Source organism: Corvus moneduloides, chromosome 2 (assembly GCF_009650955.1).
Source record: "Corvus moneduloides isolate bCorMon1 chromosome 2, bCorMon1.pri, whole genome shotgun sequence".
NCBI lineage: Eukaryota > Metazoa > Chordata > Aves > Passeriformes > Corvidae > Corvus > Corvus moneduloides.
In genome coordinates this window covers 42,186,362-42,211,408 of record NC_045477.1, presented here as the reverse complement: position 1 = coordinate 42,211,408, position 25,047 = coordinate 42,186,362, and the positions used below count along the sequence as shown (strand labels likewise).

General features: G+C 35.7%; 1 protein-coding gene across 5 annotated transcripts in view; it reads right to left on the bottom strand.

The window, feature by feature from the left end:
• DYNC2H1 (dynein cytoplasmic 2 heavy chain 1) overlaps window positions 1–25,047 on the bottom strand; it is a 155,044-nt gene that overhangs the window by 50,526 nt on the left and 79,471 nt on the right. For all 5 annotated transcript variants that reach the window (XM_032099265.1, XM_032099266.1, XM_032099268.1 and 2 more), the window contains exons 73-82: window positions 24,077–24,154; window positions 22,781–22,912; window positions 21,357–21,429; window positions 17,914–18,074; window positions 15,863–15,988; window positions 12,256–12,366; window positions 10,309–10,464; window positions 8,999–9,074; window positions 7,278–7,489; window positions 5,442–5,546 (exon numbers count right to left, since the gene is read on the bottom strand). In XM_032099265.1, coding sequence (XP_031955156.1) covers window positions 5,442–5,546; window positions 7,278–7,489; window positions 8,999–9,074; window positions 10,309–10,464; window positions 12,256–12,366; window positions 15,863–15,988; window positions 17,914–18,074; window positions 21,357–21,429; window positions 22,781–22,912; window positions 24,077–24,154 — 1,230 coding nt within the window. The remainder of the gene's footprint in view (window positions 1–5,441; window positions 5,547–7,277; window positions 7,490–8,998; window positions 9,075–10,308; window positions 10,465–12,255; window positions 12,367–15,862; window positions 15,989–17,913; window positions 18,075–21,356; window positions 21,430–22,780; window positions 22,913–24,076; window positions 24,155–25,047) is intronic.

The following is a 25,047-nucleotide window of genomic DNA, read 5'->3' as shown; positions in this document are numbered from 1 at the left end:
ATAAGTATTCAGAGGTCAAAATTTTTAATTTGTATATAAATTCTACAATTACATAATTTTATAGTGTTTCTTTGAAAATTTGGTAAGAAGCTACAATCTGTGGACTCTTCAGCAATTATTTTGTTTTGTAAAATAAAGTATTATATTACATTTCTGATGTCCTTAAGCTTTTTGAAGATGTATTGGATTGACCGTGGCTGGCCACCAGGTGCCCTCTAAAGCTGTTCTATCACTCCACTTCCCAGCTGGACAAGGAAAAAAAAATGTAAAGAAAGGTTCATGGGTCAAGCTAAGGACAGGGAGAGATCACTCACCAGTCAGCATCACGAGCAAAACAGGCTTGAATTGCAGAAACGGATTTAATTTATTGCTAATCAAATCAGAGTAGGATAATGAGAAATAAATCTTCAAATGCCTTTTTGTCATATCTCATTTCTTCCTGGGATCAACTTAATTCCTGAATTCTCTACCCTATCCAACCCAAATAGTGCAGAGCGACAGAGAATGGGGGCTGTGGTCAGTTCATCACACACTGTCTTTTTCTCCTCACTCTCTTTCCCTGCTCCAGCATGGGGTCCCACTCACTTAAGACATTATTCCATGAACTTTAAAAAGCAAGTTTCAATTATGCATGCACAATCAACCTTAGGAGGTCCTAAAAAGTTACTGCAAATCCACAGACTTGCCTTCCACTTGTGCCATCACTGGGATGGTGGACACAAAAGAATCAAGATGCTGTTCTAGTACAGAGAGACTGTAACTATCCTTCATCTTTGCATGATAATGTGAGAGACTGTACTCATTCATTTACGAAAATATCAAAAACGACCTATTCTTCAACCTTACTGAGACTTAACCTGTCACCCATGATACTCCCTGTGAAGCATTAAAATGTGTAAAAGAATGCTGAATTCCTGAGGCAAGATATTTTTAGAATTATTAAACACAGTATTGTATACAGAAGTTAGCAATGAGCAAACCACGTGCTAGCCATATTCATTATCATTGGCAGTCATATTTGAAGTCTTGCACAACTTGCCAGTTACTGATTGGCTTTCTTCTCAAAGTAATTTACTGTATTATTGAAGAATGTTTAGATTACCCAGTCGACTGATCATATATAGCTACTACAAACAGGCTGTAGTCATTTGTATTCGGCAAGGTTTGTTGGGATCACTCAACACAGGCAGCTTTATGTGCTACACTCTCTGGAGTGCCTGCAATGACTATGTCTGCTGTGCACAGAAGGGAGACAAAACAATAATGCCTCTGCATTTTCATTTCATCTTCCTAGGGGGGTTACTGGCATAAGTCATATTAGCTACATGTATGGTGAATCCTGCACAGAAAAAGATAGTCCTTACTGCTTTTTAAAGGTGTAAAAATACATGCAGGCCTGTCTGTTTCAATGTAAAAATTCCATTTATCACATATGATACATATTATTTTGATGATGACACTTATGTATAGTTCTATTAAAATTATAATGAAGGATGAAATTTGTTCATAACAATTCATAAAAGCACAAAACTAAGAATAAGAGATGAGTACACTGGCACCAAAAGCCCACTTTGCAAGAAGGTTACTGGAGAAATATCTAAATTACAGACTCTTCTCATTGCACAGGATGCCTAAAGCCAACCTCCACACATTCTGATTGCTCCGATCATTGGTTTAACACACTGGGAGACTGGACCACCTGAATACAGGCCAATATGCAGGCAAAATACAGTGTTTATCAGCTCAGGAGAAAGAAGCATGACTGTAACTAAGTGGTGAGGACTTGTGGAGTATGAGGAACATCTGCAGATGTACAGAAAATCTCTATTGGTGTAAAACAGGTAGGATGAGGTATACTGACTCCTGCAGCTGCACTGTAAGTGGAGTTTTTTTTTTATTTTAATGCACTGTTGTGCAAAGAGAAACAGCAAGAGATGTGAGATTATTCATGACCATATTCAACATAGGAGATGTGTCAAAGGCTTGTTCAAACATCAGGTGAGGCAGAACCAAAGAGACACAGCGAACTCTAGAAATCCAGCCTCTAAAAATTTACTTATCCTTACCTATGTAGAGCAACTAAGCACAAAATTCAGAAAAAAAATCTAATTCATGTTTCTAAAAATATCATGTGTTTTTAAGTAAAATGTTTTCTTAAAAAAAAAAAAAAGGCTTTTCCCAGTATGGATTTAATATTAATATTCTCTGAATCACACCACAGAACATTGGAAGACATAATTTCTAAAATTTCAATTAGTAATTGCCAATGTAAAAATAATACTGGTAGCAATATTCAGCTTTTAAATTAGGAAAGCTGCGAATACAGTCATCACTTGTAAAATTTCTGAAAAAAGCCCCTTTCTTCTTATTGCTGTTTTAGGTTTACCCAAACACAAGCAATGCGTAGATTACAAAAGAGATATCTGCATGACTGCAAAATGCCGCACTGTGCTGCAGCCTATTTCTACTACAGTACAGTGTGTTGCTGCAGCAACACAAACTATCACTTCTAGGCATGAAAAATTAATCATATTCATAGAAAGTCTACAGAATCAGTGAAGTAGTGGATGTGGTATTGCCTTTTGCCTTTCTAGTCCTAGAGACATGGTGGCTGAGCTGGTAGCAACTGATTTCTGACTACCCTTGTTCATCCACCTTTGCTTTGCTTTAGCTTGGTAATGGATTTCTGAGAAACACTCCTGTAGGAAAACAATCATTCAATTTCCAGCTGTTAACCATGGGATCACCTATGGATCTAAAACAGCTGCCAAACTGTCAGAAATGGAAAAGGAGTAGCATTCACAGGGAGGGAGAAGCACAGTTTAAGGAAAATCTCATGTTTCTGTTACTTAAACTGCCTAAGACTTAAAGAAATATCGCAAAATACTATTGGAAGGGTGAGAAAATATCTCCTATGACAAAAAAAACATCTCACAGAATTTTAACTACAGCAGTCTCACATATTCAAGACTATAATCCGTAGTTTATAGCTTAGAATCAATGCTATGGCAGACCAGCTCAGCAGAGTGAGTTTACATGCAAATGCACTCATTATCTATTTCCCTTCACACAGAAACTCTGAGTATATTCTGATTCTCAAATATTAGGATTTTTAACTGCAGCTTTTAACAGGTTGTGCAAGTACAGCTGAAATAAAAAAAATAAGCAGCAGTCTACAGTGAATCTGAGAGAAACAAAAGCATCTAAATGGTTGTTTATGTAAATGATGTTAAGACAAAACCAAAGACAGCTACATTGAATCTCAGAGCATGTATTAGCTTTGTAAGAGACAAGTTCTTGAGTTCATCCTATTACCTCAGGCACCTTCATCCTACTGATTTGTCTTTACATATCTTTATATTTTCATGTTCTAGAGAAACCACAAAGAGTTTGACAATACAGCTATGGATTTAAGTGAATAGATGTATTTTAAAAAGTTTACAGTACTATATTTGATAGGCAACAAATGCAATATGCGAATGCCTTTTTTTTTCAGCAGATCAGAGGTCTTATATTAATAGAAAATTTCTGCTTGGAGGCCTTTTTAAGTGTCTGTAAACAAATAATTAGATACTTTTTTAAAAAACTGTAATTCTTAGTCTTGAAATTATTGGAAATTCCAGTTATAGGGAACTTCCAACAGATTTTGCCAAGAAAGGTTGGGCCAGATTATCACTGAAGTTTCTTCCAACCTATGATTCTATGATTTAATTTTTTCCCTCTATAACTTGTCCATACATAAAACAGCATGCTAAGGCTGTGCAGAAAATTAAAGAGAGCCTTGATATACAGATCTTGATGCAAGATTCTCGAATCCATCAACTTTCACGTTATCTGACACTACTAATTTACCAGTCAAATAAACTATGTTAGTAAGTATTTAAAAGATTTGTACTGTTTAACTGCACTTATACAGTAACTGTGTGCTCTCATCCAGACTTCACTGAAAAGCAGTGGAAGAAAAATATAGAACAAAGAATTTAAGCTTTGCTTTGAAGTCCTAAACTTGCTCCATATTTGATCTAAAAGGTATTAGAATGACCAGCAGACCTGAATAAACAAAAGGTGAACTTTCACCTGCCTATGAGTATTACTGAATTTCAACTCAGGCTGAGGTACAGCCACTTCTTAGTCAAACTACTCCCTTGACTCTAGGCTCTAGGAGCTCAATTTAGTTGTTACACATAGTGACATGAAAATGTTACAGATAGACAAATATGACATAGGACCCCCAGACCAATACCCTACTGGATCAGGGCGTTCAAGAAATGGGAATCAGTTGCTTAAACAATGGCTTCTAGTGCCATTTTGCCCTGAATTCCAGTTGCTGGCCCAGTAGAGCATGTATATTCACTTGGGTCCTGCATTGTATTTGACACTTCCTAGTAGATGTCTTAAATGCACCAGGACATCTCCAGATTTATACAAGATACCAATTTTTAAGCAACTGAATTGACACCTAAGAGAACTGACACAATACTAGCAATGAAAAGCTTTGTCCAAAGAACCAAACATACTGGTAATGGAGACATAAGGAATTAAAATCACTCCATCTTTTCTCTTCACAGACTGACAAAAAAAAAGTAATGAGGAGAACAAGGGACATTCAGAATTTCTGGGCTCCCCCAAAGGTAAGTAGGAAAGCTGCCCCAGCTGGGTCCTTAGCAGTACTCAGGATAATGAGTGACCCATGTCGCTCACACAAGCTGCAATTTCTACACACAACTCTTAAAGAGGTAAAAAATGTTTAATCATTGCCTGTTATTCCAACACTAAGATCAATGCACTCTCACACACTAAATACATATTCAAATCTGGACTAGACTGCAATTAAATTATAGTGGAGAACTCTTGACTATTATAAAGCCATCTGCCATATCTTACAGTTAAATCAATAAAGGAAATACATCAAATCAGTGAATTTTTAAATTAAGACCTACAGCACCCTCAAACTTCCTTTTCATTACGATGGGAATTTCATTATGACATGCCTAAGTAGTTATAAGCTATTCTTCAGTGAGAATAACATTTTTTTAAAAAAAACACATTTCTAATTGGAATGATGGAATTTTTTGACTAATTGGAAGAATTCTGGAATTAGTGGAAGAATTCTTCAGAATTTCTCTTCCAGCAAAAGCAAAAAATCTTACCCATATTCTATGTGTAAAACTATCGTACCACTCTTCATTGTAAAGTGAATTATACTGTTGGAAACCTTCTCAATAAGTATTTGTTTATTTAAGTTCTAAATGAATGCTCTTGTAACTAAAGATTAAATGTTACTATATAAAAATACTCTACAGATAAAAGTCAACATATTAAAAAAACACAACCATTTACTCTTTCTTATGGAAACTGCATTTATGAACAGGTGGTTGGGTTCTTCAGCTTATAATGGCCCCAGAAAAGATTCAGAAGTCAATGAAAAATGCTAAAGTTACCTGGGAACTGATCATACGCTGTGATGAACGAGCAATATTAGCTGGGAGGCCAAAAAAGTCAGGTTTATCATCTTCTGGAAGGCTTTCAATAATATTACGATAATCCTGCATAAGAAGAAAAAAATAGACATAGCAGAGGGAACTTTTTATTCTGCTCATGAAAATAAACAGCATATGCTGAAAAGAATTTCATTAGGTGCAGAGCACAACACAAAGACTAAAATAAGTATACAAGACGTGGCATATTATGGTAATCTTATTTATAGACTTCTTCATTTTATTTATCAGAAACTATCTTCTTTCATATAACTCTAAAAGAGCATAAAGCAATTCTGGTTACAGTAATGCTATCAAAGGAAAACAAAAATATGCCAAGACTATCCCTGAAAAGTAGGTACAATACTTCTTTTGAAAACTTAAAGGCAAGAGTAATGACAAAATAAAAAACCAAAAATACTTTGGAATTCTAAAACAAGTATAGTACATATTAATAAAATTAAGAGCACTCACTTCTATTTAAATCTAGGAAGATATTATCACTCAAAGAAAGTGAAATAGTTTAGGTAAAAATAGGTTTGCATAATCATTGGAGATGTGGAATAGCATCAATAGCAGTTGCAGTGTAATAGTCACTAGTGATGCCCTCTTGCACAAAACAGAAAGAGGCCTTGCAGACTAAGGTAGGCTAATGGTGTTAGACATCTTTTTTATTGTGATTTAAAGGCAAAAATATTTACTGTCTGAAAGTCTGGCTGCACCCTGTTGTGTATGTGTCACATGCATTTTGTCTTTGCTAGCAGGAGCATGTGCTGGATATGCACAACTCACTTTAATGTGGAATCTCACTTCAGAGGCAACAACAGCAGCAGAACTCTACACCAAACACTGAGGAAACACTAACTGAAGACACGAAACTATAAATTCTTACATAAATAATCACACAAGATAGCGAGAGATATTAAATGCTGGGCAGGCTAGAAAAAAAGGTTCATCTACTTGAACATATTATCTACAAGAACAGAGACCAGCCGGGTTTGTTTATTCCTTCTGTCTTTATGATGCTAACTCAGAACATCTATAGCAAATAAAAAATAACTTTCATATTAAAGTAATAAAGTAACTCCAAATCAAATCAAGCCTAAGCAGTCAGAATCCAGGTAAAGAATGCCAAATGACAGCAATTTACTTTAACTGAGATAATACTATTTACATAATTTCGTATTAGAGGTCTACTATGGAGTCTTCCATTAAAATGCAAGTGAACCTTAATCACAGTAAAACCAAGAATTACATTGTGAAAGGACAGGGAGAGATCAGTTGTTTAGACTGTTGGAATTCCCTCTCATTTACACTTCTACTGAAGGAGAATCAGAATCCATATTTATCACCAAATAAAATGTCATATACCCTCCATGGCCTGTCAGCAGATTGTCAGAATGTTGATATATTTTGGAAACAGAGAGGTATATTTAGATTTTCCTATTTCATTCAGAAGTTGCAGGAATATTTAGCAGTCTTTAAAAAACTACTGTTACGTTAATATACTAATTATATAAAAAAATATAACTAAAAATATAATTATATCCTTGGCATAAATTAACTCAATTTCTTTTACTGATTTCTTCATAGGTAGGCTGTTCTGCACCACAGTCCAATCAGATATAATAAAAAAAAAAGAGTGAATGAACTGACAAGAATTAATGCTCCACAAAAAAGAGCTAATTTTCTGAAGAAACAGAGGTATCCTTTGGATTGCAACTTCAGTTTTCTTTGTGGAAATATTTCAAAAACAGTTCTTGAAAATAAATTATTAGGTGGTAGAAGATGTATACTTACCAAAATACTGCAGGAATTTGGTAAAGAGATGGAACATGGGAAACTACTCATCTTCTTGCCTCTGGCATTTAAACTGCCAATGATTCGTGAATTGAAAAGCTGCTCCAAGTAGGACCGAAGAACCCTCATATCGAAGGAATTATCTACACGGCCTCCATAAATTGCATTTTCAAACAAGCCATGAACAAATTCCCACTGAAATTCTTTGGAACCTATGAATTAATTCATTAACATTAGTTTTGTATCACGGGACAGCACTGCATTATAAGCATTTCTTCTTGTCACTGCAGTTCTTCAGGGAAATAAAAAGAAATTAATACATCAAATAATTAATTTTTAATTGTTCTTCTATATGACCAAATAGCAAAAGCTGCAGAAACTTGGAAAGAGTTTGTAAATATATGTCATTGACAATATGAACACTTACTGTGTTGCAAATGAATTATTAGAAATTTTACTTTAGCCTTCAAGTGCTTTTTGAACCAATTGGTTTTATTATTTATTTATTAAAAATTATTTATTTATTAGAAATTATTTTTATTTATTTATTAGAAATTATGTTATTAAAACTTCAATTTTGTGCTCCTTTGTCATAAATAAAATTGTATACGCTATTTTCTACCATGGTACCATCTGATCTCATAAAATAAACTGACTGATGAAACCAAAAGCAGATCATGCTCCAAATAAGTAAGACTGGTGGAAATGTCATCCTTTCAAACACAAAGAGGTCCAGGATAGATACTCTGCAAATCATTATAAATCACACAACACAGCACATAAATTTAAGCATGCTACTAATAGTTTCCTGATGTTGCATTAGATTACTCTGACCTAACTATACCCCACAAGTTCAAAATGTCTTATTTTTCTTCCATTCTATCACAGTTGCCCAAAATAACTGCATGGGACAATGAACTACTTATATCCTATAGCTTTCATGTGCAGGTAAAAGCTTGGTCAGAAAGGTAATCCTTTAAGTCCTTTGGAAGACGGAAGTGGCAATTACTTTAAGAGGGGGTTTACTGGTGGTGACTGTTGTTTCCTAGTGCTTCAATCATTCCTTTGTAAGAAAAGAGATTTTCACAGTAATAATTAATGATTATCATTGACAGTTAATGATTCAATCTCTTTACATCACTGTGTGGTTCAAGTCTGCACAACTAAGGTCTAATTCCAGAAGTATTAATCATCCACAAATCCCATTTGAGTCAACGATTGTAACTTATCTCTACATATCAGTTCCTAACTTTACTTTGAAATTGTACAAAATGCAAAGAGTTGAAGAAAATTACCTTCAACATATTAAATAATATTAGAAATTCCTACGCTGGTTAACAGAATAATGAAGTGGGGTCTGTCTGATACTGAGTGTCAATATGAAGAATTCTTTAGTAATTCATATTCAATTCATTTATACAATATTTTGGGGAACTCACACTGGGAAGGAATGGAGACACAAGATTTCATCTTACAGGCTGCCTGTATCTCCAATTTGTTCCTCTGGACTCAAGAAGCTGAGCAGAATACTCCTTGGGCACCAAGAATTTTTGATTTACCCAACCACCCAAAAATGGATTTATGATTTACCCTGTTTTTCTAGTTTTGCTTACTGGTGATGAGCTCTACAGCATCTCCTCTCTTATATGAATGTTGTAGAAAGATAAAGCTCCTACATGCAACATCCCAACTAATGGGACTTTCCTTAAGAAGTGACTTACCCTCAAAGAGTCTATCAATAATGTCAAAACCAGCACGGAGATCAGACAAAGAAAATTCATAGAACTTGGTCCAACCCTACCATGAAAAGAAATCCAAACAATTTAATTAGTCACACAGTGAGGATCATGAAGTAAAATACAAGCACCATGTGGTTACTGAATGCTGTATAATATACTTACTGAAAAAAGAAACAACCTGTGTCCATTAAGTGCATTTTTTGAAATAGTCAGTAGTAGTAGTATAAAAAAAATTCAGTTGTAACAGTGCATTTAATTTTATATACTCACGTAAACCAGAATCCACTGAGTATAAAAGTGTAAACTTAAGGTTATTTTATTTTCTATCAATATTTACTTCAACTAAAACTCACTGACATCTGTGACTAGATCATGAACTGAATTACCATTTTGTTTCTGAGGGCCTCTTTGTATTTCAGTATACAGACAGTATTTTCATAAATAGGACTGACTCTTCAAACATAGTCTTTAATATACTCTGGTGCCAAAGAACGTGAATTTGAACAAGAACAAAGGAGAATTCACGTGTCAGTTTAATACTTTAAATATCTTCACCCATTGTACTACTTGAACACAATATTCAAAAGCCTGTTACTGCAAAAGGTAAACAACCTTAAAAATATCACAGAGTCGAAACTAGCAAAAAAACTCTCCAACATTCCAGGCTCGGCCAGATCAGATCCTTCAGATGACAGTGTAACTTCATATCTAGTCTAAATAGAATAAAATAAACCAGACATAGAGCAGTTTACTGTTTGGTGGGTTTTTTGGTCTGTTTAATTTAAGCACCTGCAGCCAGAAAAAAATGTTCAGTTTAATTAAAAATTTAGCTAAAGAAGAAACACATCTCTGAAAATCATTATAATCCTCACAAGAAACTAACAATTTCCCTTGCTCTTCCTTCTCCTTGAAGGAGTTTGTATGAAGAAAGAGTAGACAGTGTCATTTCCTTCCCCCAATGTCTCTTTTCACACATCTTCCATTTGCTCTCCCAAGCAAACAGGATTCACAGAATCTTTTCCATGGGACCCCACTTCTGCATCAGTATCACTTAGTACATGAATCACAAAATAACCCCATGCAGGCAGGAGCAATTTTCAGAGGGACAGGAACTGAGGTTACCAAGATCTTACTTTGCAATGAATTCAGAGACAATAAAGACAGGCACCAGAAATATCCAAGTTTTTCTCATTTCTGAATATGACCCAACATATACGTGATGAAAAATGCTTCCAAGTACAAGAGCTAATAAATGGGGTAAATTTTTTAAAAGATAGCAAATAAAATATTACCTGAGGGATGTAATTTCTTCTTTCTTGGCATACAGCATGAAACCATGCTAAACAAAAGAGAGAATGTGCTCTAGACAGATTTCCCTTTTTGTTGATTTGCTCTGGTGTCCAAGATTCATAAGTTCGCAAAAGATTTTTTTTGAGGCCTGGGGGTGCCTGTATTGGAAGGAAAAACACTGTTCTAGACAGAAAACCTGACATTTTTATGTGCTAGTTTCTTAAATTGTAACCTAGAATTTGTAACTTAATGAAATGACAAACAGTACTTAATAGAATGGAATTTAACAAGGAAAGAAAATGTTTGTAATAAATGGCTTAACAACAGAATGATTCTATACTGAAAATAACTTCAACATACTGAAGGAAATGGTAACCAGGTTACCAGGACCGACAGGACTGTACTACACTAAAAGAACCTAGTGAAAGAATAGTACTCTACCAAAATGTATCAGCATAAAGTAAATTCAACTGTTTTCAAACAAAAGAACTTTTTTTCTGATTTTACAAGCTCAACTACCAATGACTTCTGTGATGTGATGAATGTCAAATCGCCTTATGCCATCACCACACTCTGTTAGTTAGCATATAGCTATGGTATATAAGAATGATAAAATGCCAGTTCTCTGATTTAGTGGTAGGTAATGATCACAACCACTAGAAAGAACTGCATTTAAGGTGTATACAGTAATTGAAATTACAGTGCTTAAAAGTAAAAACAACTGGACACTCAGCCATTCTCAAATTATTTGCAAGTCTGAAGACAAATATAAATATTAAGATATTTAAATTACAATTCTGTCTTTCTAATAATGTTCTTTGTTCTTTCTTTTTAAAAATGGCTGTTAGTGGTTCCATAAGATTACCATAGTTGGTTCTGATAAATACCTGCAAAACACTGTAGTAAATTCACTTTTTTTTTATAATGTCTGTATCTTCATTGGTAACATTCTACATACACTGGTACATACTATAACCACATAATAATCAAATACCATTTTCCAAGTCATTGCCTATCATTGTTCTTTCATGATAACAAAATATTTACTACAATTGGAAAGGAAACAAAATTACTTAGAATATTGCATTTGTGCAAAGTTCCAATTATTCCAAAAATAGTGGGATGAGTGAGACAGTCCTGCAGTTTCTATACCATTGAAGACCTCAATATAAGCAAGAGGGTACTCAAATATAAAATACCTGTAGCCAATATAAAAGTATAACAATTTTGGCTTCTTGAAAGTCAGCAACATTGGACTCTAAAAGGTGAGAGTTTCTTGGATTAGCTGCAGGCAAAATCTCCATACTCCATCATGAATGGAAGAGTTAGGAGCACTCCAGTTAATGATTTCCATACTGGACATTACTGCTTAAGTGCATTCATGATTAGACTACTTTCCAGTCAGCTGGAGGAACATGGTCCCAGTTATTCCTTAAGCTGAGCCATTTCAAATGCAAAGCTGTCAAATTTGAGTAAAGGCTTTTAACTGTATGTTCTGATGTATAGGAGGAGAGCCATTTTTGTTGAAAGGATCCAGTGAATATAAAGCTACATGGCCAAAAACGAAAACAAGGAAGAGAAAGTGGGATTCCGTGATCTTCAGATGAGGATATTCATCAAGAAGGAGAAATTCCTTGTTTTGCATCCATGTAACAACACCTGTGTAGATTTCTGGTTTTAAGAAAAACTGATTAAATGCACAGAAGTATTTGGAGCACAAAACAGATCAATTACTTCTCCTATGTAAACTTATTTTCAGTTCATACTTTCAACTGGGAAAAGCATATAGGAAAAAAATCATCTTTCAAGGTAAACTCATTTTATTTTTTGTATTACATGTAATTGAAATGTAAGATAAAACCAGTTTTTCTATCTAAACATATAGTTTGCTATACATCAAGGTTCATTCACTGTAAGAACCTAATAAAAGCTTTCCAAACAGATCTTACTTCATAGGTTATTTTCAGACTTGATTGAAGCAAAATTGGAGTAAATTTTGGATGAACTTCAGTAGTAAGCCAAAGACGGAAGTTTGGTTGAGGATGTAATGTATTCAGTTCCTATGAAAGAGATGTTATATACTGAAATAGGCTTTGAAGTGATTGGAGTTTTTTATATATAGAACACTATTTACAAAATTATATCCTGGATTGAAAGTTTTATCTAAAACTTTTTATTAGAAAGGTTTATCTAAAAAATCTGTAGTTGTGTATAAACATAAGCTTATAGCTCAAGATGTGTTGCCTCTGCACATTCTGTATCATTGCTGTGCTCAAATTTGAAATTCATCCTAGCTGTGCCAAAGTATTTGCCCCTTTCCCTTAGATACTTAATTCAGGACATAAAAATATAGAGCAGTTCTTTACTTCTTTTAAGTACAAAAACACCAGAAGGCTACATCAAAAATGATGAAGGCTTGCAATGTGGGCTGCATATCAACAACAGATCTCAATGACTTTCAATACCAGTATAGCTATATTAATTTCTTTTTCTTCAAGTGTTTGCTGTATGGCCCCTTCATATATCATGATTCACAGAAAATTGAAGATTGGAAAATTGAGTTCTAAGAGAAATACTGCCAGAAGTTATTTCACACATGAAGGCTTCACAAAAATATATATTAATTGAATATATGGAAACACACTGCTGGTACTTTACGCTCAGCTGAAACCCATATTCTTCAACTACGATTGAAGACAGCAAAGTTGCCTGACAAGTGGTTTCAGAACAATGTCAAGAGTTTTATGTATGTGTTAGAAGAAACATAGCTCAAAAACCTCTTAAAAAATTTTCTCACAATCCATTCACCTCTAGAGCATAATTATCATTTTGTTTTCAGTGTTTTTAGTAAAGAAAAAATCTGAAAAAACAGTACCAGTTCATTCAGCTATTTAAGCAAAATGATAACTCTAACATTACGGAATTGTGGAGCTTGGAAGGAACCACCAGAGACTGCCTAGTCCAACTCTGTGCTCAAAGCAGAGCCAGATACAAGTTGCCCGGACCTGTAGCCAGTCAGGTTTCCAGTATCTCCAAGGATGGAGACTCTGCAGGCTCTCTGGGCAACCTGTTCAAGTGTTTGACCACTGTCACATTAAAATAAGTCTTATCATAAATTTAAATAGCATTTCCTGTATTTTAGATTGTGGCCATGTGATGCCATGAAGATTTTTGCCTTTTCTTTTATACCCCTGTTATACCTTTTACAACTTCTGTATTCCTAGTGCTTTTTGCCTACATTCTTGGACTTGTTTGTCAAGCTAAGAGACTAAACATTTTAGAAGCTTTGTAGTTAGAGATCAGTGTGCCCCAGACCCCAAGGTCCTCTCCAGAACACATTCTGTAAACTAAGATAGAACCATCCAGGGGAAGGTTCCTCGGGGAGGGGGGGGGCTCACTTGAGCCTCTCATTGGGGAATCTTTGATAGATATGCTAATTAGTAAAACCTATAATGTTATACCCAATGTGGGGGGGGGGAGGAGGAGGAGAGACACAGAGACACAGAGATAGACTCGGTAGGGTGCATCTCAATGCATATGACCTGGACGTGCGCACCTAAGGATCCTTACAAATAAATACCAAGGTAAAATCCCTTTTCCCCTTCTAACCGTGTATGCCTCTTGATTTTAAGACCAAGAAAAGGCATCACATGGCCTCTTGTCCTGTCATGGAACACCACTGAAAAGGGTCTGACTCAGTCTTCTTTACTCATTCCCATCAGCCAATACACAAAATACTAAGATTCCCCTGAGGCTTCTCTTTCCCAGGCTGAACAGTCCCAGTTCTCACAGTTTCTCTTTGTACGATACATGCTCCAGTTCCTTCATCACCTTTGCAGCCCTTCACTGAACTGGTTTCAGTATGTCCATGTCTCTCTTGTCCTGGGTAGCCAAGCACTGGACTCAGAACTCCAGGTGTGTCTCACCAGAGCTGAATAGAGGGGAAGGACAACCCACCTCCACCAGCTGGCAACACTGCCTAAAACAACCCAGGATGCCAGTGGTCTTTGCTGCAAGGTCACTTTGCTGGCTCATGGTCCCCTTCTTACCCACCAGGACTCCCAGGTCTTTTCTGCCAAGCTGCTTTTCAGCCAGATCATCGCCAGACTGTCTGGGTGGTTGGAGTTACTCTTTCTCATGGGAAGCACTTGCCATTTCCCTTTGCTGAACTTCACAAGGTTCTTGTCTACCAAGGGCCTTTTGAACAAAAGTACACTCATCTATTACATCAATCTTTTCCCTCATTTTTTTATCATCTCTACTTGCTGAGGATGCACTTTGTCCCATTATTCACCTCATTAATTAAGATGTTAAACAGTGTTGGCCACAGTATCAATGCCTAGAGCACAACACTAATGACTGGCCTCCAACTGGATTTTTTGATGCTGAAAAGTGCCCCTTGGAGTAATGCAATTAGGCCAGTTTTCAATCTACCTCACTAAGGTACACTCGGGTCCATATCCAGAGACTGTGAGAACTGAATTTCTGCCCCTGGATGGAATGGAATTATAAATCTGCAGCAGTCTCTTAAAACGATGTTCAAACGTAAGAATGACATAGCTTCGCACTTGCCAATGGTACATAAAACAGGCAAGAGGATGTGCAGAGTCAAACATCAGCAAATCTCAGTCTATATTAACCTCAGCAGGAAGTTTAACGCATTCAGTATTATGCTCATGTGGAAAGAATAAGAACCTCCTGACACATACCCATATTTTAATACTTACATTATCTGAAATTTTGTATTCAGTAAGGAGCTTACAAACATTTCCTTACTGCTGACTGTCTTGTTCAGACTACATGACACACATCAGTGTTATCTTGCTTTGCCTTTCCGTTTTTTCAGAATGGATTATAGGAATGCTAAAGGTACATGCCACATGGTTACTGCTAGACAGATGACAGACTCCAAGCTCACGTCCATGGACTGTGTTTTACAAAATCATTGAAAACTAGAAAATTAAAACTGCAGTAACTGTTAAAGGAATTCCGTGATTTTCTTCTGACTTAATTTGTTCTGAGGATTTCACAGTGATAGACATGAAAAGTATACCATATAAATGCAATTTTAGTTAGAAAGTTAATGATTTCATATGCCGCAAGTGTGTGTTTCTATAAAATACGAGACATTTTAATTTCAAATTAGCAAAAACCTCCTAATGATTCAGACTCAGGCTGCACTTCACAAAAAAAAGAACTACTAAAAAGAAAGTCCTAGAACTAAGGAGGAAAAAAATTAAATTCAAGCATACATAGATTGATAGGTCATAAAAAACATGGACGGTATCCCATAAAATACCAGAAGTCCTAATTGGAGCATTTGACCACTCATTGTGGTAGAAATACTCTACCTTGTATGAAAATTAAAGCATTCATGCAAAGAAAGAAGCTCCTTAGATCTGAAGCAGTTCAACTTATGCATGACTGAGAAAACCGTGAAAGCATATTTTTAAACTGCAATTTTAAAGATCACTGTGGAAATGCCTGAACTGCCTCAGAAATGTTGCATACTAATTTTGTCTGGTTTCCAGTATCTTCTTCTCTATTTGCTCTCACCTTTTCCAAAACAGGAAGCCAAGATGTAACAAGATGCAGGTTCTTCAAACACAGCCATTCTCCGTTCTGTGCACATTCTCTTAAAGTTTGAATAGCCAGGTCAGCTTGGCCCTGGCCCATGGCAATCTGAAATGGCAGACACAGTTGTATCAAGAATCTCTCAGACCTCATTTAATAGTTAAATACAAAATCGCGTTTGCAGGTTAGGATGAATACGTAAAAAAAAAAAAGAGTGCTAAAGATAACCAGAATTTTCTCTTATGTGATAGGTTACTAAAGTAGAGAAAAGATTAAGAGAAACAAGTTTTTCTTTGCAACTTATCTAGCCAGAGTTTCTGAACAAACAACATTACCTAGTCTTTGAATGGAAAAAAAACATACATCACTTGGTGACAGTGATGGTATTCCCTGGGAAGTCGAAAAGTAATTTAAATATCAATGACTAAACTGCATTACTGCAGAACCACAAAAGTAAGAGATAAATGAGAACAAAGTTTCTTTTGACTGGAAGTTAGGAATACTTCCTTTGAAGAGAAATACTCAATTTTGTATTAAGATGAGTTAAAAACTAAGGCTGCTCTCTTTCCAGCTGGGATATATGAATAATTTAACATATACTCCTTTCTTCATTTTTATAGTACCATGTTAGTTCTACTGTAGAATCTATTTGGAAGCTATATATATAAAAAAAAAAACCCTGAACCAAACAAATGGAAAATAACGAGGTCTTAGCCAACTGAAAAATCCTGTCTTAGCATTACGATTCTCTGACTAAGGAACACTGAGCATAATATCTTGAAATAATTGAAAATAGCCAAGAGAAGACAACTGGAAATCCAGCAATATGGTTACAGATGGCATAAATTTAGCACTCTGTTCTTTATCCTATAGAAGAAGTAAATCAACAGAGAACAAAATTCTGTCTTACATGTTCAACTCAAATTACATGAGAAAGTGTAGGAAAACATAGTAACAAAATATTCTCAGTAGTAAGACAACTTTCAGGTGATTTAGCTTTGAGTCCTGATCCTTGACTGAATACCATACCATGCTACATTTTGGAAGTCCAACATGTAAAGGATATTTAGAGATAAACATGAAAATCTATGTGGCACAGTGAGAAATAGGTATTCTGCAATGTTCACAGATAGATAAGATGGCAGTAGGATATAAATATTTACAGTTTGATGGGAAAAATACATTGTATCAGTTTATATTCCAGGAAAGGAACAATTTCAAGGACTATTTAAAAGCAATATTAAACTTGACATTTTCCATTTCTATGCTAACTAGTGATCAGCTAGATAACAACTTCCCCCCCCTTAATATATCAAATGACAGAAGGAAATAATATTTTACAGAAAGTTATAAAGCATATTGGTACTGTTTATTGAGAATATTAGGAAACCATTTGATTCATAGAATAATTTGAATTGGAATGAATCCTGGAAGGTGTCTAGTCCAATCTCCTGCTCTCAGTAGGGCCAGGTATGAAAGATCAGACCAGGAGCTAAGGGCTTTGTCCAGTGGATTCTTGGGAACCTTCAAGGATGCAAAACTTCTCAAAATATTTTACAGAATTTCACAAAATACCTAGTATTCACAAACACTGAGCACCTGATTTATGTTTTCTGTTGAAGAAAGAAATGTGCAAATCCTACAAGCAGAGGAAATGATGAAGCCTAGTTTTCAGTGGGTTTTGTTTGTTTCAATTACTCCACACTAAAAAAGATAATTATGCAGCATGTATAATTCTCAGCCTCTTTTGTTCCTTTCCATCCATCTTCTCATTTTTTCCTTCTCCACACTGGAGGAATGTCTCTTGTTTGGATACTGCTTCTGTGAGCATGACTAATTGTGTCTCTCTTCTCCAGCCCATTTTGCCAATGGAATGAGAAGTTAGTTCAAGACAGGTGGGAACAACAAAACAACACGACACCAAATGATGATTTTACATACTAACTTCTTTAAAAAACAAAGTAAAAGAGATATTACTACAGTAAAATTTTACACGTTGTGGTTTTTAATCATTACACTTAGATAAGACTGACCTGATGGTAGCACTCAGTTTTTCTTTCAACACCGGCAAGTTCCTGCAACTCTTGAGAAGGGTCAGCACCAGGAGAAATTATTATCAAGATGGGCTCAATTTCCAGTGTCTCTTTATACAGACGTTTCATATTCAGAGGAGATGGAGATAATTCTTTTATTCCTACAATTAGAATTACAATTATTATGGAAATAAAGTGACCACACATGATGGAGTACTTCACTATCCATTTTAGAGCTCATCTGGCTGTCAAGAGTTCTGTTTAGCAGACACCATAAAATGGGCTTTAAAATGAAGAAAAAATCCTTACAACATGCAGGTATAAGGTACCTTATATTGATAAGAAAAATATACAAGCTTGGTACCTGGATTTCCAGCTTGACAAATATAAACTGCAGTCTTTATTTAGAGTGAAGCCTTGAGGAAAACATACAAAGAGAGAATATGCTACTTGCTGAAACTAATTGCAGTTTATATGTCCACATGCAGAATTTCTCTCCTTACTGCCCTGGGAGCCTGAATTATTAGACACACACGGTTTTTGGTACTGTGATTACTGACTGTCGCGAAGCCCAGCGGCTTGGCTGTGCCGCATAGTGAGGTGCCGCGACCTTCCTAAAAGCGTCTCCACAGCGGAGCCGCTTGGCAGGACCAGCACACTCACACACGTGTACATGCACACACACACACGGAGAGCTCCAGAAAATACAGCAATGGCAACGAGGCAGGAAGGGTACAAAGTTCAAAAGAGGCAGGTACAGAGTTCCACGGGAGAGGTTTATTGCAGCAATGCTCATGAAGGGTTCCAGGGATGAAGACAAGGAACAATGGAGGGTCCAGGTTTAAGTATGGGACCAATGATCTGAGGGCAGTGGGGCAGTACACAGGCAGGAGTAGGGAATGGGAGCCAATGGAGAACTCTGAGGGAGTGGTGATGGGGCAGGGGCCAGTGGAGGGAACCTGGAGTGGAGAACCTTCTAGGACATGGGACAAGTAAGGTAACAAAGGAGCAGGGAGGCCATGGGCCAACCAAGAGAGCGGAACTGGGGTACATTAACATAGCAGGGCAAAGCATCCTGGGGAAAGCCTCTTCTGTTCACCCTAACCTGGGGAGGATCTCTGATACTAGGGACTATCTCACCAGTGGACTCTCTTTGTCCCTTGTATCACAGGCCCACTGGCCACCATAACTTATGTCTATTATTTGTTTTAATATACACCTTAAATGTCTAGAATGTTGACTTAGTATAGGCAAAGGATTTATCATGAGCCCAAAGATACATGTGTAAGTGTATCATAAATGAAATAGTGTTAACCACATATTTTCATGCATCTTTAGACGGGGACTTAACTAGTGAAGCATTGGGTGCAATGGGAAATCACAACATGCAGCAAGACAGAAGAGCCCAAATCTGTGACATCTATGCCACAACTACTAAAAGATGCAACGCACGCTTCCTTGAGGGCACAGTCTGTTTTCAGAATTGAGCTATTGTACGTTCCACACAGAACAGTACTACATAATTTGTACCATGGAATCACAGAATGGTTTGTATTGGGACCTCAAAGATCATCTCCTTCCAGCCCCCCTGTCATGGGCAGGGACACTTTCCACTAGACCAAGTTGCTCAGAGCCCTATCTAGCCTGGCCTTGAACACTTTAAGGGATGGGACATCCACAATTTCTCTGGGAAATCTGTTCCAGTGCCTCACTACCCTCACAGGGAAGAATTTCACCCTAATACGTAACTTGAATCTGCTCTCTTTCAGTTTGAAGTTGTTCCCGCTTGGCCTGTTACCACATGCCCATGTAGAAAGTCCATCTCCAGTTTGCTTGTGGGCCCCTTTAGGTACTGAAAGGCTGTTAACATGGTGCATTTCTGTATAGCATGTAAAATAAAGAAATAAGCATGCTTTGCGTGTTACAAAACACATTCTTAGCAAATTTTTATGAACCTTAACTTCAAAAGAAATTATTTTAATCCCTCTTCATCCATAAGTTTAAAAATACAGGTAAAAGGTGACAAAAGGAAAAAAAGGAATATCTGGATAAAACAGAAGTGAAAGGCTTTCTTGTGGGATATTATAGGTCTTCAGGAATTTATTTTTCTCACAGGAAAAGCAGCCAAACAAGATTGGAAACTTAATGGCTCCCTTTAGAACTATGTAAACCAGTTTGTTTTAAGTTGTTTCAGGGCAAGGACACTGAAAAAACATGGTAGAAAAAAATATGAAAAAATATTCATACAAGCATGACATCTTTTATTGGTTAGAATGTGCTAGTCATGATTTTACACCGATCTCACTGATATACATGAAAAATCCATGGATGATTTGTGGATGATTCAATCATTTTGAAAATCCAAATGGAGTCAATGGTATTTTGCCTTCCTTGGTGAGTCTGCAGCTTCATTCACCAAAACTATTCCCTTGTGCAGCACTCCTCCAAGGAACTGGTCCCAGAACAAGCGATTTATGTAATACTTTAAGATTTGGAAGACGGTAAGCAAGCAAATAAACTTACTCTGCATTCAGGTCTCTGCTGGTTTTTGAGCCACACACACTGCAGATCACTCTTGTCATTGATTCCAACAGGCAGGGACATTGTCAGCATGGGCCATGCCACCATGATCAAAATACCCTCTCTACCTACTAATAATGTTTGACAGAGAAGCTATATCTTAATGTTGAAAACCCCAGTCTGGGTGGCAGATATGGAGGCAATTTTGAGCAACAAATAATGTCCACAGACAGCATAAGGGAGTAAGATAAAGTGACTTTTAAAACTTACAGCGTCCACACTCGTAACTGCTAAAAACTCAAGGAAGGTTTTTGTGTGCTGTACTGCAATATTAAGATTATTTGGCATATAGGTTTCAAACTCTGGATATAATAGACTTGAGAGAGGAAACTGACTGACTAGAACAAATAGACAACCATAGCACTGAATCACTCTAAATCATGTGTACTTTTAAAAAGACAGTAAAAAGTATTATAGACCAAGAATTAAGACAAAAATGATATTAATTAAATAATCTTTTGAGAGTCCATTTACAAAATCTCAAACCTAATGGTCTTTAAATGGTAAATGACATTAAATAAAGTAATGTTTATGTAAAATCTGAGTCTTAATGAGAGTGTTGCAGTGTAAAACTTACAGAAAACGTTATCTTCCTTTCTTAATTATCTAGTGGTCAAGAACTAATTAAAAGAATCTGACAGATTTTTTTATTATATTTTCAATCACTGTGCAGCATAAACAAAACCATTTTAAAAGCACTTTTAAGAATATTTTACAAGAACAAAATCAGCAAACCTCTACAGCATATTTTCATATGCTAAAATTTAGGGATTCCATAAGAACTATAAAATAAAAGAGAAACATAGGACCAAAGAAGATATTTAATTGTTGTGCAGAAATACCCTGGTGAAAAATTAACTTACCTAGGGTTTTACATGCAAAAAGAGCCATGGCACTCTGTAGCCTGTCTGGTCTGACAGCCTGGACCACAAGTACCTTAAAATAAAATATATTCAGGAGAGATGAGTCTATAAAAGTGTGTAATGACAATTTAAAATGCAAGACTCTTCTAAGAAGGATGAATTCTTTGAATTTATCTTAAGAACAAATTTATCATCTCTGAATATATAGAGCTATCTGATCATTCCTTTCCAAGACAATCTACTGTAATTGTTCTTTTGTAAGTAGCTTGTTCTATCAACAGAATCAGAAAATAGATCTATACTTAATGCCTATTTATACAAACTTTTCTACAATGTTTTAGAAAAACAGTAGCTATGTGGGTAGCTAGGATGACAGAAAGCACACTTAGCTTTATACTAGTAATCTAAATTCTATGCACGTATATAGGCAGCAATGTCCTACTTGGAATAGTAATATTTCTGGTTTCAGTTCAAACTAATTCATGGGTGGCACATCAATCTTACTACATAGTTTCAGTACACTTCATCAACAGAAACATTCTTAATACTTTCTGTACAAGATACAAGGTACACCAACATTCCAGATTTACTTTCCTATAAACGCAGACCTTTTCTGACAACACACTGCACACATAAGAAGTACTCTTCAGCATTTCATTGAATCAAATATTACTCAGACAAATTCCTTTCCAAAATGGTTTATTCCTAAATTCCATGCATGCTATTTCAGAAATATTCCTCCTCCACAAAAAGCTCTAATAGACAGCTGCTAAAAGCCAATCAACACAAAACTACATTGTCTAATGCCTCATCCTTTTTCTGGATTTTTTTACGTGAAGTAACTTCAAATGAAAAATCACAGCATCATTTGAAATTAAGTAACAACATCTTTTCATTCATAAGCACAAAAGTGATTTTCCAGTGGAAAAGGACTCTCAGGTTGAGGAAGGAACTTGCCTTTCCCATATTCTCCATGAGTTCTTGATCACCAGGTTTTCAGAAGTCATTTTTCATGACTTCTATTCTAAAAAAGCAGAGGCTTCTACTGCATTTTGTGTGAATTTGCACATTCAGTGATGAAGTAAATTAAAGATGCTCAAGAAGCTGACACATCCAGCAGTAACAAAGCAACCATGAAAGAATTTTAATACCTATTCATAAAATTAATTCTGTGTATATTTCTAAAGAACTTGTTACCTTACAGGATATACCCAGTTGCAGCTAATATACCAACACTAAAAAGACTCAGATAACAGAGAAGTAATACACGATAGTAAAAAAAATATATAATCCTTAAACTAAAAAAAATAGTTAAACTGTAAGAAAGTGTAGATACTGTCACTGATTATAATTCAACAAGGCCTGGATGTAAAATTTACTTTCAATGCTGAACTCATAATTAATATTATGAATGAAAAGATTACCTGCTGAAACAAGGAAATTCTTTTTACAACAGAAGATGGAAAGTCTTGTTCACATATAGAGCTCTGAGAAAAAGTGCGCCATAGACTTTCATCTTCAAAGCAAAGTGTCTGATAGAGACCTGGGAGAGATATCTACAAAAAAAAATGGTGTAGATTTAACTGTAAAGAAGAACAGACATTTGGACATTGTATATTTTAATTTATTTCCAAATATCACTATGACCACTACCTGTGCAAATCACAAAATTCAATTTTATTCTTGGAGTTAGAGAAGAAAAGAGTACATTTTAAAATTAATCACTTGTTTACCTACTCCCTGGAAAGGCTAAATCTATATTGCGCTGTAATTTTAGTTTTAAACCTTAAGGTTCTTTGATTTTAAACTTTGGGCTCTACCTTTAAGTCCTTTCCTCTAATGATGATCTGCTATTAGCAATGGTTTGCTATCAGTGCATGCTACTGATTCACTCAGTTACTCAATTTCTGTTTGTTTAAACCTCTAACTATTATGCTTGCCACACCTTTATTGTGATTGTTCCTGATTCCTGGTTGAAGAGAAATTAAATAGTGAACTCTGGGTTTAGCAAAAAAAGTCCTTGCCAAAGACCAGTCAAGGTTTTTCTTCTTGCTGATGAGCTACATGCATGAGGAGAAGAGCCTGAGACAGAATTTCAGAACTAGTATTTTCCTTATGTTCCCTTCAGGATCAGAGGACTTCAACACCGACTGTGGTAGGAGGAACCAATGCAAAAAAGTGTTTTTGTTTTAGCTCAATCTGAGTAATCACAAAGTCTGAAACACCTATAAAATGTACAGAGAAATCTGATTAGGAGAATACTAATTTCTAAATTAGCAGTTTATGGCTTTTAATACAATATGAAGTGATTTGTGAAAGTCATTACATAAGTGAAATCTATAACTAAATATTATTGCAATTTTCCCTCTATCTTCCTATCTATAAAAATTGTAGTACCTTGGGTAGACTTAAAGTATTTTCTAATCTCAGTGAGATGACAGGTTCATTCACATGCATTGAAATGCATTGTTAGATGGGGTAGAAATGTACATGAAAAAGGCTCCAAAAAGTGATATTAAAATTAAAAAAAAAACCAAAAAACCTTTGTATATTAAAACCTGCGTATATTAAGCTATGGTTTCTGGAAGATGGAATAAACATCTTAAAGTAAAAAAATCTTTTGATCTGAAAAATACATATCTGAGTATTCAAGTCCAAATTGGTATCTGCCAAAAACAAAGTTCTTTAAATTTAAATTCAACAGACCACATGATGTATACCTTTAAAGATGCTACTGCCCAGACTCGGTCCTGCTCTATCCAAGAGGGAATCTGGTCACGAGCGCTTCTTTGTGAATCCTTATGGAAGCAAGTTACATTACACATGGAGGTTACACAAATTTTTGTGAAAAACTATATGGAGTAATAAGATTTTGAAACCCATGTTTTACTAAAAATAGCATTCATAACAGCAATCTTTCTATGGTCTCTGGCTAAGTACATAAATGGCATAACAAAAAAGCTACAAAAAGATTTAAATATGAGATATACTGTTCACATTAACATTTGCTTAGCTACTCGAGCATGATAATGCTTAACCATTTAGAGTATCCTTATGACACACTCAATTCTAAGTAGTTTTTCATTAAAAACAAGTGACACAAATGATTGGCTATCTGCATATGCACTCTGAGTAACTGACTTCAAAAAACAACTCCATTGCACATATTTGAAATCATGAAGAAGATGGTCCCTCACACAACGGGCAAAACACCACCTCTGAACATCTCTGCGCTGGTAAAATCTGGCCACAGCTCTATTTTTCTGCTCTTTAGATGTTTGGCATGGAGGGTATTATAAGGATGAACAACACTGCTTAAGCTCCAGTGGAATTTCTGTATTCCCTACATCATTTGTTATTAAAAGGTATTACAGTACACATTAACCAGTCTGACGAGTAGCTGCATGGAAATGTATTTGGATCTTTCAACCAGTGAGCAACTTCAAGAGTAATCTTAAATGCTCAGCAGAAAAAAGCAGAAACTTTCTTGTGAAAGGGTATCTCAGCCATAAGCTACAAAGTCTGAGAAAGAACAAAACTAGGAAACTTGGAAGCAATTGTAGGAATAAATTTGACATGGGTCTGCAATATACATTCCATTTAGAACTGGGCTGAAGGACACAAATGCACAATCTTTCCAAAATCTATAGATTGTGTGTTAGGCAGGTGGAAGTAAGACTGGTATTAAATT